This window comes from Kogia breviceps, chromosome 2, assembly GCF_026419965.1.
Source record: "Kogia breviceps isolate mKogBre1 chromosome 2, mKogBre1 haplotype 1, whole genome shotgun sequence".
In the NCBI taxonomy this organism is placed as follows: domain Eukaryota; kingdom Metazoa; phylum Chordata; class Mammalia; order Artiodactyla; family Physeteridae; genus Kogia; species Kogia breviceps.
In genome coordinates this window covers 163,033,224-163,052,964 of record NC_081311.1, presented here as the reverse complement: position 1 = coordinate 163,052,964, position 19,741 = coordinate 163,033,224, and the positions used below count along the sequence as shown (strand labels likewise).

At 32.4% G+C, this 19,741-nt stretch overlaps 1 protein-coding gene across 1 annotated transcript in view; it reads left to right on the top strand.

Annotated features, from left to right (window-relative positions):
• Positions 1–19,741, top strand: part of STK17B (serine/threonine kinase 17b) — a 32,222-nt gene that overhangs the window by 5,319 nt on the left and 7,162 nt on the right. The window contains exons 2-5 of the mRNA XM_059053082.2: positions 4,489–4,654; positions 9,849–10,061; positions 17,471–17,615; positions 18,749–18,875. Of these exons, the coding sequence (XP_058909065.1) occupies positions 4,533–4,654; positions 9,849–10,061; positions 17,471–17,615; positions 18,749–18,875 (607 nt within the window). The 5' untranslated portion in view covers positions 4,489–4,532. The remainder of the gene's footprint in view (positions 1–4,488; positions 4,655–9,848; positions 10,062–17,470; positions 17,616–18,748; positions 18,876–19,741) is intronic.

Genomic DNA, 19,741 nt, shown 5'->3' with positions numbered 1-19,741 from the left:
TATTGATAGTACTGTGTAATTGGAAGCTTAATTGTATCTTGCCTTCGTCTATTATTCTCTTACTGTTTTTAGTGCCTGATGGTATCTATAATTGTGTACCTACTCATGTGTGTGCACAAACACACACAAATTTACGTACTAAGTCCCTTGAGATTTTTTATTAGTATAGCCTAATAGTGTTATGAGATGAATTTCAAAAGGAGTGAGACCTATTGGTAATTTAGAATCAGTTATAGGTCTGTGAATTATGGTAGAAAACAAGAAAAGGTGTATGATTGTTGGAGTTAAAGAGGATTCAGTGGGAAATTTAGAAAGATGCAAGGAAAGACAGCTGATTGATAACCTTTTTGTGCCCAAGGATTAAATCTTATATGAAGGGCAGCAAGCTGTTTGTGGAGGGATTGGTGGACAAAGGTGACATTCTTGCTCCGCTATATGCAAAATTGGCCAAAGGAGAGGAAATGGAAAAAATAACCTAGGCTGTGGCAACTGGTGCAAGTGCAGTAAATAGAAGGAAGCTACACTTGAGGGATGCTATATGGATCCCTAAGGCAGTTTGTAATATAGGTATATTTGCAATAAGTAGATAAGCTTAAAGTTCAACCTTCAGAAATGTGCTTTTCCTTTTTTCTGAGACATGGCTTGTGTTTCCAGCATATTCAGAGACAGAGTAAAATATATCACAATTCAGAAAATGATTTTTGTACTAACATGTATTTTAAAAACTGCTGATTACCCAATGCTGTTTTCAGATGCACTTATAATCATACAAATATACAAATACCATGTTACATTCATCCATTATGATGACCAACAGTACATGTGAGGGGAGGAAAATTTGTTAGATAAAAAATTAAACACAAGCCAATGTCTAGTATTAGGAAATGCTATTAAGTAGCTTGATTAATAGGCCTGTTTGTATTATCACTATTTATTTCAATCCTTTTTTTTAAAAAGGTAAGTTTTTTTTCCTTCTAATATAACTGAATAGGTATTACAAAACTTAATACCTATTAGTATTATATTTTGGATTTTGTTTTTGGAGGGATCCTGGGATGAATCTGGATTTTCACCAAGTGATATCATAATAAAGGCATATGTCTTAAGGTTACAAATTATTATTCATTATATAGAATTATAACTATAACATTAATTCAGAATTTATGAAATTGTTCTTTCTATGCAGTATTAAACAAGGTATTACTTCTTGCTTAGTATTTACCCTAAATGCTTATATGGTCTTTGCATAAGAACAGACCTGTTATTTGGATAATGCACACCATATGCTCTAAATAAATGCAGAGAAAACGTTGAGGCCTTAAAAAACCTGAGCAATAATGGCTTATGAACTTCCAGTCAAGTAACACTTAATGTGTAAAGAGATATGTTTTGCTGTTAAAAATGGGTAAGTTTCTGCATTTAGAGTCTAGTCATATATATGCAAAGCCATCTTTTTTACCCAAAGGCATTTATTAGTTTTCGTCTATACCTGCTTGGTATAGATAACTTAAACACAGGAAAGTATAAATACTTCCATAATCTCACCACCCAAAGATAACCAATATTAATATGTTGCCATAGTTTTCCAGTATTTTCCTCTATTTGCTTTTATATTTAACAAAATTATGTAACATATATCAAAAATTATATATAACAAATACATATACTTTATATAACAAAATTATCATACTGTATGTAAAGTTTTGTCTTCCTTTTTTCATTTAGTATTATATGAGTTAAAAATATTCTTTGAAAGCACAATTTTTATTAGGTATATAATATCCTATTATTTAGGTATATTTAGCCATTTCCCTATTGTTGGACTTTGGGATTCATTCATTCTACAAGCTTTTAATTTTTTTAACTATTATAAATCATGCTTCATTGACTATATCTAGGATCCATATTGATTCTTTTGAAACTTGAGAGCAGAAAATAATTATTTATAAAATATATCTCCATTCTACTAGATTCTTATGAATAGATCACTTTTTAGCTGATATATTACAGCATGAAATAAACATCTTAGATTCTAGAATCTAGATGAGGTGAACCTCTTAGAATCAAGAGCCTGTACTCTCTCTATATGAGTGAATTTGACATGTTCTTGTGCTCATGTTTCCTAAGGCCTGATTTGGAACCATGGTGGGAATGTAGCCCAATTTGTATCTGTAATACAGGTATATCCCTTCTTTCTATATATATGCTAATAACATAAATGTAGTCATAAGCATGCAAATTCATAGACTTAAATTTAGGGGAAAAAAATCTTAAAAGTCCAAAGATGACCCGGAGAAAAAAAGGTTGAGCATAGAAATTGGTAACCGTATTGATTTTTCAGAGAAGAATATGTGACCAATGAAAATGAGTGCCATCAGAACTAAAAGTATACAAATAGTTCATCAAAACAGAATAAAAAGACAGAATTTAAGAGTTGAGTTTAAGCTAACTTGGGGTGAGAGTTTTATATATGGAAATATAGGGTACAGCTATTCAACAATGGCAGAGGACTGTGTGGAGAGTATCTTTCAGTAGAATATTAACAGTATTTATTTATTGAACAATCATGATGTGCTTTCATGACTAGCACTGTACCAGTGTGATTCTACATGAGTTCATCATATTTTAATTTTTAATATTTAGAGCACTGCAAGATACATTCTATAATTCATCCATACTTTAGGGGCAGCAGAATTGAAGCTGTCCTCACTAGTAATCAGAGAAATGCAAACTAAACCACAAAACTGTGAATGGGGCAATTATTGGCAAGGAGATGATAAGCTCTCCTACCCAGTGCTAGTGGGATGGAAAGAAGGGACGGACTCTGTGTCTATGTTGCCTTATTTATTTTTAACTTAAACAAAATATGGCAAAGTAATAAGATTGAAAACCCCAAGTGTTTGTTATATTTTTATCCCTTCCTACACATTTGAAATATTTCTTTCTTTTTGAAAGTAGCTGTATTACTTGGTAGGCTGCCATAACAAAGTACTGTACATCGGGTGACTTAAGCAATAGTAATTTATTTTCTTACGATTCTGGAGAGTAGAATTTTGGGGTCAAGGTGTCAGCAGGGCTGGTTTCTTCTGAGGCCTTTCTCTTTGGCTTGTGGATGGGCTTCTCCCTATGTTTTCACATGATCTTCCCTCTACGTGTTTCTTTATCCTAATCTCATTTTTTTCATAAGGCCACCTGTCCTCTTGGATTAGGGCACACCCTAATGACCTCATTTTAATTTAATTACCCTTTCTCCAAATACACTCACTTTCTGATGTACTAGGGGGTTGGGACTTCAACATATGAATTTTGAGGGAAGGGACATAATTCACCCCATAACATTAGCAAAGTTAAATGTCTCATAGCTGGTATGATGGATAAATGGGATTCAGACCCAGATGTGATTCAGTCCAAATGTTATTTTCAGAATTCTACACTGCTACTTTTGGAATACTAGAGATGTACCTCAAAACTAGTTAGGGCTTTGTTTTTTCAAAGGCCACAGAAACTGAAAACGCTCCCCTCTAATCATACTGCGTACTTGCTAAGTTGAATATAGATGGCATATGAATTTGGGAAGATAAAGAACAGAACATGTCAAGTAGGAAATAAGGGGAGGAAAAATGTGTCAGAGAAGGAACAGAAGCTTAAGGGGTTCTTATAAGAGGGTGCTAGAAGAATAATACTGGATTTCTTATTAGATAGGCATAGCAGAAAAGTCAGGCATATCTTAAAATATATAGTCTGCTGTTATTATATGAATTCAATTAATATGAAATAATTGTTTTAATGTTAAAACTGAATACTCATAAATATCATAAAGTTCCAGATAAATACGAGCTTCAGTTACAGATTAGAACTCTAGATAAGGCTTTATGTGTGGTCACTCACTCATCCAACAAAATTATAGAACTCTTCATGCATAGCAGGCTCTGTGCTATGTTCTGCCTCTAAGGCCTATGAAACAAGTCCATTTCTTGTAGTCATTCACATGTCAGTAACATAACTCACAACATGTGATTTTACCATCAAATTTGTTTGGCCACGTGAAATTAAATTTAAAATGAATAATCATTACTGTGCTGTGTTAAATTATCTTGTTATGTAAAGATATAACTTTAAAGAATGAGAGTTTAAAAATGAAATTGAATGATTGTTTGCATTACAATTTTATTTTAACTGTTTTTTTAAGAATTTGGGAGGTCTTACAGGATTTTTAAGTAGCTTTTTTCTGAAATGAAGTCAGTAACTTAATTCAGGTACCATAGAGGTGATACCAGTTTATGTGTATGCTTTTTGTTTTTCTTCCTTCTGGGTAGAATATGCTGTTAAATCTTCTTTCTTTTTTCTTTGTTTTTTTTTTTTTTTGGTTGTATCTTATAGCTATATTTGGAGCTGTACAATATAACGCACATCCTATCTGAGATAACATCTTTTTTTTTTCTTAATTGCACTTAAGTTATATCCTGCATCTTCTCTTTTTTTAAATAGGTAAAAATAAGTGACTGAAGAAGCCTACCTGAGGGTCATCTAACATGTCGAGGAGAAGATTTGAGTGTCGAAGTATTTCGGGCTTGCTAACTACAACTCCTCAAACTCCAATTAAAATGGAAAACTTTAATAATTTTTATACACTTACATCCAAAGAGCTAGGAAGGTAAGGAAACTTTTGATGTGTATGTGTTTAAATTCACATTTAGGATTTCTGTGTCTATACTTTCATAAAACTCACTTGATTATTATTTTGCAATGATTAGAAAGAAAAGTCCTCATCTCTGCTGATGTTATACAGGGTTTAGTCTTAACTGACTTGGAAATCAAATCCGTGGAGGGTTAGTGAGCATATATGATACATCCCATCTCGCTTCAGAGCCCATGGTAGGAAGTCAGGGTTCTTACTTGAGGCTGTGCACAGGAAGAGGCAGCTTAGCACAGTGGACTGCCACATCCAAGTTTGGGCTCTGCCATTTACTATTTAACCTGAATTAAATTACTGTACCTCTTGGTTCTGTAGTTTCGTCATCTGATAACCAGGGATGAAGATAATTGTTATCTATTTTATATGGTTGTTGTGAGGATTAAACTAGCTAATATTTGTAAAGTATTTAGTAGAATGCCATAGAAGTTTTTGTTGAATAAAAAATTTTTTAATTCTTAGGATATTGTGCTGGGCTAAAAAAAAATATGGAGATTCTCCTCTTTTCTAAACAAAATGAATTAACTCATATTAGATAGTATAATTCTGTATGACAAACCATGCATGTACTGTAAGTAAAAACCTGTATTTACACTAATACTAATCTGTTTTGGTTTAACGAAGGTGTAAATTCCTTAAGACCAAGGAGTGAACTGAGATTATGAGACCATTTAGCGCTACCATTTTAATCTATATGAAAGTTACAAAAGACATACCAAATAATTTGTTATATATTCAGCATTTTGAGCTTTAAATTAAAAACACTTAACAAAGGGTGGGAGGATGGTGATCATTTTCTGTCTTCAGTTTGATTTTTACATTAAAATGGTAAAAGTCGTGTTTGTTTGATAGATGCACAGTAAAATAGCGTGAATGATTTTTTTATCTTTGAAAATCTCAATGTGAAAACAAAAATTGACTGAACCATGGCAAGTAATTCTATTCTTGGTGATCTTTTATGTGAAGGATAAAGGCTAGTCCTGGCTTTTTCACTTGTCAGATATTGGATGCAGTCTTTCTTTTGCAGAATAAGGGTGATAATATCTACCTCATCAGACTAAGAACTAAATGTGAAAGCATATTTCAGTATTCTTGTCATATTTATTTAATTTTGTGTGCAAAATATTTGAGTCTTCTAGTGGTTTTTTTTAATAAAATATAGTTTCAAAACCCTTTCAGAATGTTTTCAAGAAATAGTTTAGTTCTAAATCTATATTATTTCTCTTTGCATTATACAGGAAAAAGTAAGTATTCTTTTAGTTGTATCTCACTATTCATTAAATAGGCATAGAATCTTTACATTGGACGGACTTCAGTGGTCAGTGGCCTTCTAATGTAATTTTTTTATGCAGTGCGGCAGTCTTTTCTAAAATTTTCCTGACAAGTTTTTTACCCAGCCTCAATTTGAATGCTTCAGTGATACGGAACTCACTACCTCCGAATGGTCTGTTCCATTTTATGGGCACCTCTTAGGCACAGAATTCTGTTAACCTCTACCCACTATCCATAGTTCTCCTTTTGTAGCTGCATATAATGTCCATGTAAAAACCCTTCAGAGATTTGAATATAGCAAAATGTTGTCAGTTTCCTTAAATGGTCATCTTATGACCTGATTTTCAGACAGCCTTCCTTGATCCAGTTATCCTCTTCTGTACCACTTTGTATTTTTTTCATCATCAGTTTTAAAATGAGAAAGTCTAGAATGGACACAGTATTGTCAATATCTTATCATCTAGAATACAGCAAAACTTTATTGAGATAGCCTGTGTCGGAGCTAGAAAGACTCATTTTTTTTTTCTTTGAGGGTTTTAGAGAACTTAAACTTTGAGAACAATATTAATAATTCTAAGTTGTTTTGTAAATGGGGTGCCATCATAAATCACAGTCATAAACGACTCAGTATACCACATTTTAGAGCAAAAATTCATGGTAAAATCTGATGAAAACAAATTCAGATGGCTAATATTTCATCTTCTAATACCTTCATGAAAGAGACCTTTTTTCTTTTCATTAATATGGGCTAATGAGTTACATGGTAAATATTGATGTGTCTAATTAGTAAACCTTGATAAATTGGAAATCGTGCCCTTTCATCTGCCATGAACTTGCTTTAAGTTCTTTCAATATTTTACCAATTTTGATATCCCATACTTTTGCAAAGTGAAAATTAGGATCATAATCTTGTTTCTTCTGAGGCTCGTACATTTTGAAGCATACAAACATATAATTCTAGCATGTGGTGATTACAAAATTATCTTTATAAATCAGTTTTTAAATTAATTTTAAGATGTTAGTGGTTTAGAATTTATTTTTCTTCAGCAAATTAGAAGAAAATATGTAAAAGTTAGCAGTTCATTTTTGAATGTTCTCACAAAACTTTGCATTGTTCCTGTTTTTTAACATGTTGGGTAAGTTTTTTCCACCCCTCCCCCAACTGAATCTAGGTTTCATAGGACTTCTTGTGGTCAGAAGGGTGAGGCAGATGCAAAAATAAACGTCAGCTTCCTTTGTGGCTTACCCTCCCCCGTCCTTTCACATTTTATTGTCTATTCTAGAATGTAGAAGGGTAACTAACAAGGCCTTTTAGCTGCTGGGAAATCTAGACAGCCTTGCCTTTTTAGGGTATGAATTAAGTACTATTGTTAAAAGGGTTTTAAATTTTCTTAAATGTTTCTATTAAATTTGATATAGGAACATTATGTATTAAATATTATTTTTGATACTTCTAAATGACAATTAGCATTTTAGAATGGAAAACGAATACTTGCTTTTTTTCCCTAAGTCATCTGATAATTATGGTAAAAATTATTTAACAGTACATAAATGAATATGTATGTAAAATTTTATTTGAGTCTCAAATAAGCTTTAAAAATGTAAATGCTTTAAGTACAGTATACAAAGTAGCACAATGTATGGTACTCTATTAGGTTCATAACTCTTGCATTCATTCAACAGATATTCAGTTCCTATTATGTGTTAGTTAGTGAAGTGTAGATTTTATAATTACTGTAGTAATTAGGACAGATAGGGTTTCTGCCCTCATGGAGCTTTTACTTAGTGATGAACATTGGCAAATTATTACCAATATCATTTGGTCATCTTTGCTTTGCATTAATGAGTACTATACTTGTAAGCCTCATAAGGATACCTGAAACAATTAGGTAGAAGTGTTATTATTTAATTTTGCTCTTTGTTCCTGAGAAAATCCTGGCTTACAGATATAATTGTAAAATTACAGCAGAACTTAATTGTCACAATTGGTACTATAAACTTTTTCAGATGGACAGATTTCTTGGCTAACTAGTTTGTTTCCTAAGTTTTACAAGGTGAATTTCTTCATAAAACTCAAAGTTTCCTTTTTGTTTTAGACAAATTTTCACTTCTAAATCTAAGTAAGAGTTGGCAAAAGTGAATTTACCTCTTTAAAAAAACTATCTTAAAGGGAGGAATTGTTTTGTAATGGTCAGAACAGAAAGCTAGGATTTCACATTCCACAATTTAAGTTGTGGTACTCCATTTCCATATATGACCTTTCATGGGTCATTTACTCTTAGTTTGACTCAGTTTATACAGCATAAAAATCTATAAAACATGGGCAGTTTGAGTATAAAACAAAGGGACTGATTAACTTTTTTGTGTGCTCATTAAAATGCATTGATTTGTATTCCTTTTGTATGTAGTAAGAAAATTTAATTTAAATTAAGCATTCTCAAATCTTAAATGAAAAGTTCTATCAAAAAATCAAGTTTGTGCATGCAAATTTTCTGAGTTGATATTTATTTTGATAAATGTAAAAGAATCAAATTATAGCTTGGCCACTTTTTTTAAAAAATAGTTTTTTGCATTAGTAACTATACCTTCTCAGGTTGGTTTCCAGTGCTTTTCATTGGCATCAATTTTGAGGAAATTTGGGATATAAACAGTAGAGATCTTTGTCATCCTGCCGCTTGAGAATAGCAAGTAAAAATACAGTCAAGCAATTTATTCTGTCCCCGACTCCCACCCCAAATCCCAAGTGTATTAAAGATAGGTTTTTATTTATACCTGATTTTTTAGTATCCAGTGAGTCATTTGAGCCTTAGGATAGAAGGTGTTAATTTTGGATCCCCTGGACCAGGCTTAGGAAGTTTATGGATGGTCTTCGAAATCTGAAAACCGTCTAATTATATGTAAAACTTTCTATATAAGGGCATGTGTACATTTTTCTGGGTAGGCAGTCAATAGCTTTTAATAATTTCTTAAAATAGTCTGACTCAAAGTAGCTTAGGTCTTTGAGAAAATAATTTTGGGTGACTATAGGCTTAGAATACATCATTTGCCAGTCTTTTAAAATTTTGGCTGAAATGTTGAGCACTGTTATTGGAGAGAGCTAAAACGCGTTTATTCCTAAAATGATAAACATGACCTTAATGGTGTGTTTGTACATAGCTACTGATAACCATGAATTTTCTTACTTGATCATGAAGTGTCTTTGGATACTCTCCGTAAGATGTATATACCTTTGGTATCTGTTACAAGCTTCCCGGTACTGAGCAATACTAAGAGATACTCTGGTAGAACAATTGACAAATTGTGATACAAAGCTTCAAAGCTTGTTAAAAGTGATGTTGAAAGGCAAAATGATTACACTAATAAAAGTAAATAAGTCAAATACCCATTTTTGCATTAAATTTTTTTCATTTGAAGGAAAGCTAAAATTTTTCGTAGAGGGTTAATGTGAAACTCTTGGTCTTTGAAACTAGACCAAGATACATATCTTCTCTGGAGTCTGCCAAACAGAATAATATTTACTATGTAGGATTGTTGTGATACTTAAACACAATAATTTATATCAAGAGTATGGCATGGAGTTGGTAGGCAAATGAGATCTCCCCCTACAATGGTAATGTATCGTATTAATGATATGATAGTAAAGAATAAATTTAATTGTCTTATCTTGTTATTACATTTGTCATTTATATTTTCATGTGATAGTACTATAAATTTTATAAAAATACATGCAGTAGTTGATTAGGTTAAGAGAACAAAGATAAATTCCTGATGACATGAATATTTGAAAGGATTGACAGAGTTGGAGGTATAACAGTATCTGTGTTATACTAATATTGTTCTCTATGGAAAAGTTAAAATTGATTGTCCTCACTTTTGCCCCCAGAGGAAAATTTGCTGTGGTTAGACAATGTATATCAAAATCTACTGGTCAAGAATATGCTGCAAAATTTCTGAAAAAGAGAAGAAGAGGACAGGATTGTCGAGCAGAGATTCTACATGAGATTGCAGTACTTGAATTGGCAAAGTCCTGTCCCCAAGTAATTAATCTTCATGAAGTCTATGAAAATACAAGTGAAATAATTTTGATATTGGAACAGTAAGTATACATTTTTAAAAATTGAAGTAAATTTATAGTACCTATTTTTTTTTTTTTTTTTTTTTTTTGTAGTATGCGGGCCTCTCACTGTTGTGGCCTCTCCCGTTGCGGAGCACAGGCTCCGGACGCACAGGCTCAGTGGCCATGGCTCACGGGCCCAGCCGCTCCGCGGCATGTGGGACCTTCCCAGACTGGGGCACAAACCCGTGTGCCCTGCATCGGCAGACGGACTCTCAACCACTGTGCCACCAGGGAAGCCCTATAGTACCTATTTTAATTGTTGGATAAGGTTGCTTGAAATGTCAAGAACAATAATGATAAAAGTAAGACAAGAACTTGTAAAGATTCCTGCTGATAAACTGTTAGAGGAACATAGTGTATATTTATATGTTTTCACAAAAGTTAATGTGCAGCCTCACACACATACCCAAAAACTAATTAAACAGCATTCAGTAAACAAATGACAATACCGTGTTTGCGGAATATGGTGAAATGAGTATACATTCATTGCTAATGGCACAGAAAATTGATGAGGTTGTCTACAAAACAATCTGGTGGGCAAATAGGATTGAAATAATTTGTATATTCAGTTATTTGAAAAGCATATCCAAGGAAGTGACCCAGGGAGAATAAAAAGGTAAACTTGCATGAATGAAAGGTAAACCACATAGTTTGTTAAAAAAAAAAAAAACACATGTATTTAGTATGTGTGATGTGCAAAACACTATGTTAGGAATTATAGCAATAAGAAAAAAAAAATACCTTGTCCCACAAGTCAGTGAAAAGTTGAAAACACCCAGATTTCAATAATTTGTCAAGTCGGGATAGAATATGGTTAAACTAACCGGCTTGTTAACCAATATGTTGACATGTTACTGTAAAACAGTGTTTTTATTGATGTGTTACTCTAAAATGTGACAGTCTGACACATTTATTATAATTATGTAAAATGTGTATCTGAACATCTGCAACAATTAGAAGAGACCAGCTAAGTTTATGTTTAGTGTACTTTAGGTTCTGATAGTGTATTACAAACTAGTTTTTATAAAAAAAACTAAGGAGATGTGTTTTAGCAAAAAAAAATTATAAATATAGTAATTCTTTTTAGTAGCTAACCTGCATTATTGCCTTTTTAAATTTAAAAGTGTATTAGTCAAATTTTAGGATTCATTTAGTTTAAGGGATGAATAGGTTCGCTTATATATTTATTTAACATCTAAATATTTTTGTACCAGGAAAGATGATTGCCTAGAGTGAACTTGTAAATAAAAATGCTTATTTTGCAAAATGCTAAACCTACAAGTAGTTTGTTTAAGAATGAATACTATGTATATCTCCCAGAACAGCAACATACCAATTACGGTATATTATAGTACCTTCAAAATAAATTAGAATTGCAGAGAAGACCGGGATTCTACCAATAGGATTTCATTTTCATACATTTTTGGTTTATTTTTGTCAGATTCTTAAGCTGACTTTAAAAAAGTTATCTACTTGCATGACATCTGCATGTTTGAAGTATGTGAACAGTAGCTAATATTTTTCAAAAACAGTAATTAATGGAATACTAGGTTTGGAGAGTGCATATACAATAGGAGCATTGACCACTTTCATAAAATCCTCTCTTGGAGGTGCTCATCCTAATAGCAACAACAAAATACATCAAGAAGTTGTAACACATTTTATGGATGGACCTTGTTCATACTCTGAAAATTAATTCAGATACCCTACCCAGTAAACTGAGTTCTGTAAGGGCTGAACTGTATCTCATGGCTGAAATGTAGCATGCAATCAGTAAATGTGAGTGGATAAATATATTTAATTTCTTGCCAGAGCAACTAGGACCTATTAAAATTTATTACTATGCCTATCACTTTTGAGGTAGCATTGTCACATCACACAGTCTCAGCCAAAGGTAAAAATGTGTTGGGCAGGTTTAGTATGTAAAATAAGGTGGCATAATTTTTTATGTGGTAAAAATAAAACAGTGGAATCCTTTACTCTAATTACTGTCGTCAATTTGATCTTCTCTTCAAACTATCCTGCATACTTATTTTTCTTCCCTGACTTTTTTATGAGAAAATTTTAAATCTACAGAGATGTTGAAAGACTAGTACAATTAACACTCTTATAGTCTTTAGCTTGATTCACCGAATGTTGGCATTTTGCCATATTTGCCAAACTTTGCAAGTTGTAGGTATCATGATATTTCTTCTTCACTTGCCAGAGTATTTATTCTGAAGAGTAATGGCATTCTTCTACATAACCAATACCAGTATCAAAACTAAGAAAGTTAATATGAATCTGGTACTATCATCAAATATATAGTTCATATTTAAATCTTTTGGATTATCCCTGAAATGTCTTATGGACCTATTTTTTTTTAATTCCAGTACAAGAGCCAATCAAGATTCACACATTATATTTGATTGCTAAACGTTTTTAGTCACTTTATTTTTCCTGACATTGTCTTTTTTGGGGGAAATCTGTATCTGTTTTCACAGATATGAAGTTTTCTACATCCTGGATTCGTGTGTTTGTTTTCTTATGACTAGATTTAGGTTAAATATTTTTGGCAAGGGGACATTGTGGATGATCATGTGTATTTCTTATTGTAAAACATGAGGTGACAATTACATTTGGATTGTTCCATTATTAGTTTTTCTAATTAGAACATGGCTAAGGTGGAGTCTGCCAGCCCTCCACATTGTAAGGAACATGTTCCCCTTTATAATTAATAACTAACCTATGTGGTAATATTTTAAGACTGTGAATATTCTGTCCTTTAACAGCTTTTTATCTAGTGATTTTGGTAACCATTTATGCTATTCGTTTGAATTATTATAAAGTATACTACAAAGTCTTATTGTCATTCCTGTCCTTTCCACTCTCTTCCCACTCAACCTTATAGGTAACCATATTTATTAGTTTCTGGCTCATTCTTTATGTGTTTCTTCTTGCAAATATAGGCAGATTTGTATATATGTATATTTCCCTTTCTTTCTTACAGAAAAAATAGCATATATGCCTTTTTGTGCCTTGCTTTTTTTTTCAAATAACATTATATCCTGAAAATCATTTCATATTCATAATTCATAGGCATCTTTCTTAATATTATTATTATTATTGCTATTTTTAAATGCCTGTATAGTTCTCCACTGTATGGTGTACCATTTGTTCAGTCTTCTTTGGATGGCCATCATTTGTGGAGGTATAGTTTTAGCGTAAATTCCTATAAATGTGATTGCAAGGTCCAGGAGTAAATGCATATGTGCTTGTATTAGATGTCAAATTTCTCTTTATATGGATGGTACAGAATTACTTTAAAAAGGTACTATTTGCTACTTATATGACTCTATCTTAAACATTCTTTTGGAACTATTAAGCTATGGGTTCTGATAGCTCTGTTTTATTTTTGCTTTTGTGTTTTGTTTTGCCTTCACTTAACCTAAATCAATTGTTTGAACCAAATTAATTTGTTTACTTTTGTGAATTAAACTTAACTTCTTGCAATCAATGTAACAGTTTTTAACAACTACTAAATCTTTCATTTTTATCTTAATACTTAGTCCACAGGAAAGTATTTCATTACTGTTTATAAAGTCTAAATTATTTTTTAGCCCTTTCTTTAACTATTTGAAAAGTCATATAAATACTATTCTGGAGTTAGTATTAGATCTCTTTATAAATTGGGGAAAATTTTTGAGGATAGTTGAGTCAAACCATCCCCACTCTCCATGAGGCAACAACTTTTCTATAACAAGTGTTTTAAAAGCATTTTTGGATAATTAAATAAAATATACACAAAGTTTTATTTTCAAACTTCTGGAAAGAAGGTGTTATCTAATTGGGCACATTAAGTTTTTAATGCTGAGTTTTGAGCTAACTAAAATTGATTATAAAGAATATGTATAATCTTTAGAAAACATGGGACAAGAACTTTGTCCTAGATATAGCAAAGTTCGATAGGGGAAATTGGTTAGGATAAGTATAAGTTTATCAAGTCAACTCTATGAAATTATATGGAAGAGAAATAATAATTTCTTTCTGTCAAGAAATTACCAGTTTATGTTGCCTATTAAATATCTTTAAGTAAACATTATAGACCCAGTAGAAAATGATGAGGACCATAGCAAAACATTTCAACAATAATATATGTTGGGCATTTACTATATGGCAGGCACCATGCTAAGCACTTTATCTATATTTTCATTTGATTTTTAAAATAATCCTCCAAAAAGGGAGATTGGTATTTACTTCACATATTCTAATTTAGAGACAGGAAATACTCTGGCTGGTTTCTTTCCATTCTGAAATTCCATTGGTTTTGTTTCCCCTCATTAGCATTGGAATATAATTTTGAAAGATACTCAATATAAAAAGTTTAAAACTACTTCATTTTGATCACTAAAAATAAATACTTAATTTAAAAATCTTTACTATGATTTCCAAAGCTATATGAATAGATTTGTAGTTTATGGATGAGGGAGATATTGCTTTGTTTTACTGAAAATCTTGGCTTTCTAGTACCCAGGGCAATTTATTATTTTGGAGAAGAAAATATTCTGATTTTAATCTTTTACATGTTAACTTTATTGTGTTATGGGAGTTCTTCTAAAGGATAATTCTCTACTTCCCTACTAATATCTAAACTGTGCATAAGAAAGCTGTAAAAGGCAAATGTAGATTTAAGTAGTATATAGCACATAGATTTACGTGACAGTGTACACAACACATATACAAATACATAAGCAAAAGAACGTGAATACTCCAAATTTCTAAATTTGTTGGTTGAATTCCTTCAGGCAGCAAACTCTTCAACAGAGAGAGAAAGAGTAGAAATACCTGAATTTACCTTCCAGGGCAATGATAATGATATAGGTGGCTTCTCTGATTACAGAGATATCTTTTCTTCTCTGTAGTCACCGCTCTGGGTGCCTTGTTTTAACAAAGGGTCTGTTAGTCTTCTACTCCTCACTGCTTCCATTTATGCTTCCAGTTTCCAGTTTCCAGTTTCCACTAACTTCTGCGGTCTGCTTCTTATGTTATCTGTTCTTCCCCTCCTCTTAACTCCTCCTCATTTTCTATTTACCATAGCTTCTCCTATGGAGAGCTATGGTGAAGTGCTTTCCCTCCTTTGTGGGAAAAATGGCATTCCTACAAAAGACATTGGTCAGCTTGCCAAACTAAAAGGTAGGGGCAGTGTGATTGGCTGATAATCATAATGTTTGTTTGATCTTGTTACTGAAATAAACAAACAAGAAACCCTTAGGATACTTGCCCTGGTGTAAAAGTAACACCTATTTATTGTGTTAAATTTAGAAGGGATAGAAAATAGAAATCATTTGTAAACTGTGGTTACTTTTATGGCATATTCCTGTATTTTAAAATTATTCTTTTTCTGTCTATGTATGTATACCTGTAGAAACAAAATTGTGATCTACTAAGTATACTTTATTATAACCCTTTTTTTCACTTAAGAATATGCACATAAGAATATATTATGTGCATTTTTATATGTATAAGTATTTCTAAAAATGAATTTTAATTTAGCAAAGACTTTTAAAATTGCCTTCATAATCAGAGTTTAACAAGAAGCCCCCAAATTCAGAAAGGCTGAATGTTGGCTAGATTTGGAATTAATATTTGTTGGCTCATTATAGTAATAGCTAATATTTATTGAATATTTACTGTGTGTCAGACACTGTATTAAATACTTACAGATTATCTGCTTTGATGCTTATAACATTTGTTGTACTCAGTACTTTACATGGTTTATCTAATATAATTCTTACAGCAAGCCATTGAAGTAGGAGCTATCATTTTTTGTTATGTATCATTATGTTACAATAGAAGAAACAGAAACACATTTTGTCCCAGTTCAGGTAACTCGTTAGCGGCAGAGTCAAGAGTGGAAGCCAGGCAGTCTTGATTTCAGTAGGCACTTCTATAAGCAACCTGCTGTGCTCTTAGGTCTAGGCACTGGGAAGTGCTTTACATATGTTTTCTTAGATTCTATTTTGAATTTTAGAATTAATGGAGGGTTCTGTCTACTGAATTAACTTTAGTGAGTATAATGTAAATGTTGGTATATACATATAAAGTGTTCAAGAATGAATTTATCCTGCCATATACTGCCAGATACTGAAGAATTCAGATCTTTCTGGTATTTTCCATATTTTTTTGGTAAATAGTGGATATATCATTATTTTATACATTTTTCTTATACTTTCCAATTATTTGGTCTGACTTCTTACCAGATGTATCTTATAAAGGGCCTAGCAAAGAACTCATTCTAAGAAAATGAGTACCTTCTACATGTCAGACACTCTTCTTGATGCTGTGAATACAGCAGTGAACCAAAGGGGGGAAAATAGTGTTTTGTGAAATAAATGAGTTTCTATTTTATTACGTAGAATAGGTTTTACTTGAGATATTCCCAAACATACCTTATAAATTTGATTAATAACCATCTAGATTTTTTTGCATGATGTTCTGACTGACAAATTTTATCTCAGTTATTTAGATTGAGTCCTCAAAAAAAAAAAATCTGTTGAGTTCAGTGATATCTCTATTTTACGGATGTGAAAGCTCAAATAAATGATTGACCCTAAATTATATTGCTGATAAATAGCAGGTTTAGGATTTAAATTTAAATCATTTTATTCCAAACCTAGGAATTTTTCATAATGCTCTTTTTGTCAACATTCTTAGATTTTCAGTTCTTAAAAAAAACAATTAAGATATGGTTCTGGAGGACTTCTCTGGTGGTCCAGTGGTTAAGACTCTGCACTCTCACTTCAGGGGCATGGGTTCGATCCCTGGTTGAGGAACTGGGATCCCGCATGCCATGTGGCAAAAATAAAAACCCCAAAAAACATGAATAAGCTCTTCAAGATATGGTTCTGGCCCCAAGTATTCTTTGTGAAGCTGCAATACAGGATATTGGTAAAGAATGCAGATTCTCATCCATATTATTCAGATTCTGTCCCCCCAACCCCCATTTACTATGTAACCTTGTACAAATAGCTTAACCTCTTTGTACTTATTTCTTTATCTGTAAAATGGGAATGATAACCACCTACCTCACTTGATTGTCATGAGGATCAAAATATCTATATCTATACATAGCTGATAACTATATTTATATATAATGAATAAATGAGTAAAATAGAACAGAGCTGAGCTCATAAATAAGTACTAGCACCCAGAATTTGAAATATTCTTGTCATTTATTTTATTCCTTAAAGATTCCCCCTCACCCAGGACCACCCCCCCATTAAATGTGTGTATAGAGAGAGAATAAAGTTTCAATGGCCATGTCTTTTACTTAAAGGTATACAGTATTTAAAAGTTGTCATTTTTAGGTCAATGATTTTTCAAGTTTCTATTATTTGAATTTTATTCAGTGCTGCAGGTGGAGAAATTTTCAATCTGTGTTTACCTGAGTTGGCTGAAATGGTCTCTGAAAATGACATTATCAGACTCATTAAACAAATACTTGAAGGAGTTTATTATCTACATCAGAATAACATTGTACACCTTGATTTAAAGGTAATGTAATGTGATTTTAAGTAACACTACATCTCTGTTCCTTCTCTGCTCTTGCTTTGCACAATTAATTGCAAGCTGGTATTGAGAGGAAACAACAGTCATATCATGCTTGTCTAGACTGCACATATGCTACATGGACTAATTCTGTATTGGCAGAGAGAAGACTGCGTGTGTGAGCAGCTCAGATTAATCACTGGGCTCTTAAAAACCATCATTACTGTATGTTCTAATCCTACCATCATGTCACTCCATCCCACTCTTACTGCCACATCCTGGACCTTTCTATCTTACAAAACTGTCTATCTCTAAAATACTTAATTTTGATCTCCATCTTGAAGGTAACCTACTAGTCCTCATTCCTTTGCTCCCATTATACTCATTCATCTTTCCCTTGAGGCTTTCAGTCTTTTGGCTTCTCCTTTCCCTGTGCCCCCAGACCATTCAGGCCCCTTCCCAATCCCTGAGATACCACTTCAGCCTCTCATGTTACTATCCTTTCTCCTTATCCTTCCTCTGAAGCCATACAAGGACCTTAAAATCTGGATCAAACTGTTTCTTATTGTTTGAACATTGGACTCTTCTTTTCCTGGACAATCTCCCTTTCATTTACCCCACCACGCCTCTTTCTATCTCAGGTAGAAACCTGGGAATGGTCAGACCCAGAACCATCACAGTGTATTGAACCATTATGTTCCTGGAAATATATGCACTTTTATTCCTTCATGCCTTCTGTCATGCTATTCCCCAGAACACTTTTCTAACTGGCATACTTCTGTTTATCCTTTAAGGTTCAGCTTAAGCATAATCTCTACTGCAAATCTTTCTTGGACTTTCTAATGGGCAAAATTAAGTAGTCTTTACTACTGAGTATTCTATATCTCATAATCAATTAATCTATCTATGTACCCATCTTTTTTATTCAAACCAAGAAGCCTCTTGAAGTATATTTTTTACTTTATTTATCATTGAATATATAGCTTCTCCTAAATAGTAGTTCAGTAAATGTTCGATGGATGACTCAATAAAATGTTTAATAGCTAAACTGTAAGTTCCACTTAATTTACCTCTGATCTGAGATTAGTATTCTTTTATTGTTTTGTATTACTTATCATTGTCTTGTTGTGCTTTGTTAGCCACAGAATATATTACTGAGCAGCATATACCCTCTTGGGGACATAAAAATTGTAGATTTTGGAATGTCTCGAAAAATAGGGAATGCATGTGAACTTCGGGAAATCATGGGAACACCAGAATACTTGGGTAAGAATTTCCTTTTACTTTCTATACCATTTTGAAATGTATTAACTAAATGATATCTGTATAGAACTATATTTTAGGGCATATTATTCCAGGATATATTTGGTTCAAATATTTTAGTGCATTGACATTTGCTTATGACACATTTAAATGAACTGTAGCGAATTGAGACATGCACAACAATTTACAGGACATTGGACATATAAGTTAAAAGTTTAATGTTTGTGTGTAAAAGCTTTGTACATAGAGAAAAATAGGTAAAAGGGAAGTTAGGGAGCAGGAAAAAATGGAAAAAGAGGAAAACAGAAGCAAATGTTACTGCATTTGAAGCCTGTTTGATAGGGGTGTCAAAAAGAACCTATAATTAGATAATCTAGGAATATTGTACTAAATCAACAAATAAGACCATGCAGATGAAAGATTTTTTAACTCGTATGAAGCAGTACATACGATACGATATCGTATTTATACAATACGTATAAATACGTATCGTATTTATATCGTATTTATACGATATACGATATAAAGTATTTTAATTTATAGTAACAAGTTTTTTACACTTTTTTGTTGTTGCTCATATTGATAGTCCCATGAAGGCATTGAAAAGATACAAGTAAACAGAACAAGTGCTACTCAGCTAGGCAGCTGACTTTCCCAAAATGAAAAGCAAAGCAAATTACTAACTTTTGAATGCTAATAGAGGCTACCGTGTCCTAGAATAATGATTGTAATTGTAGATAAAACAGCTCACAGAAGTGTGTGAAAAGGTTGGTAGGTGGTGCAATGGAGGCTGACAACATATGTGACTCAAAGGCTTTAACAAAATCGTTAGGCTTTAAGAAACAATCTCTCTTTGGAAAAATTATGAA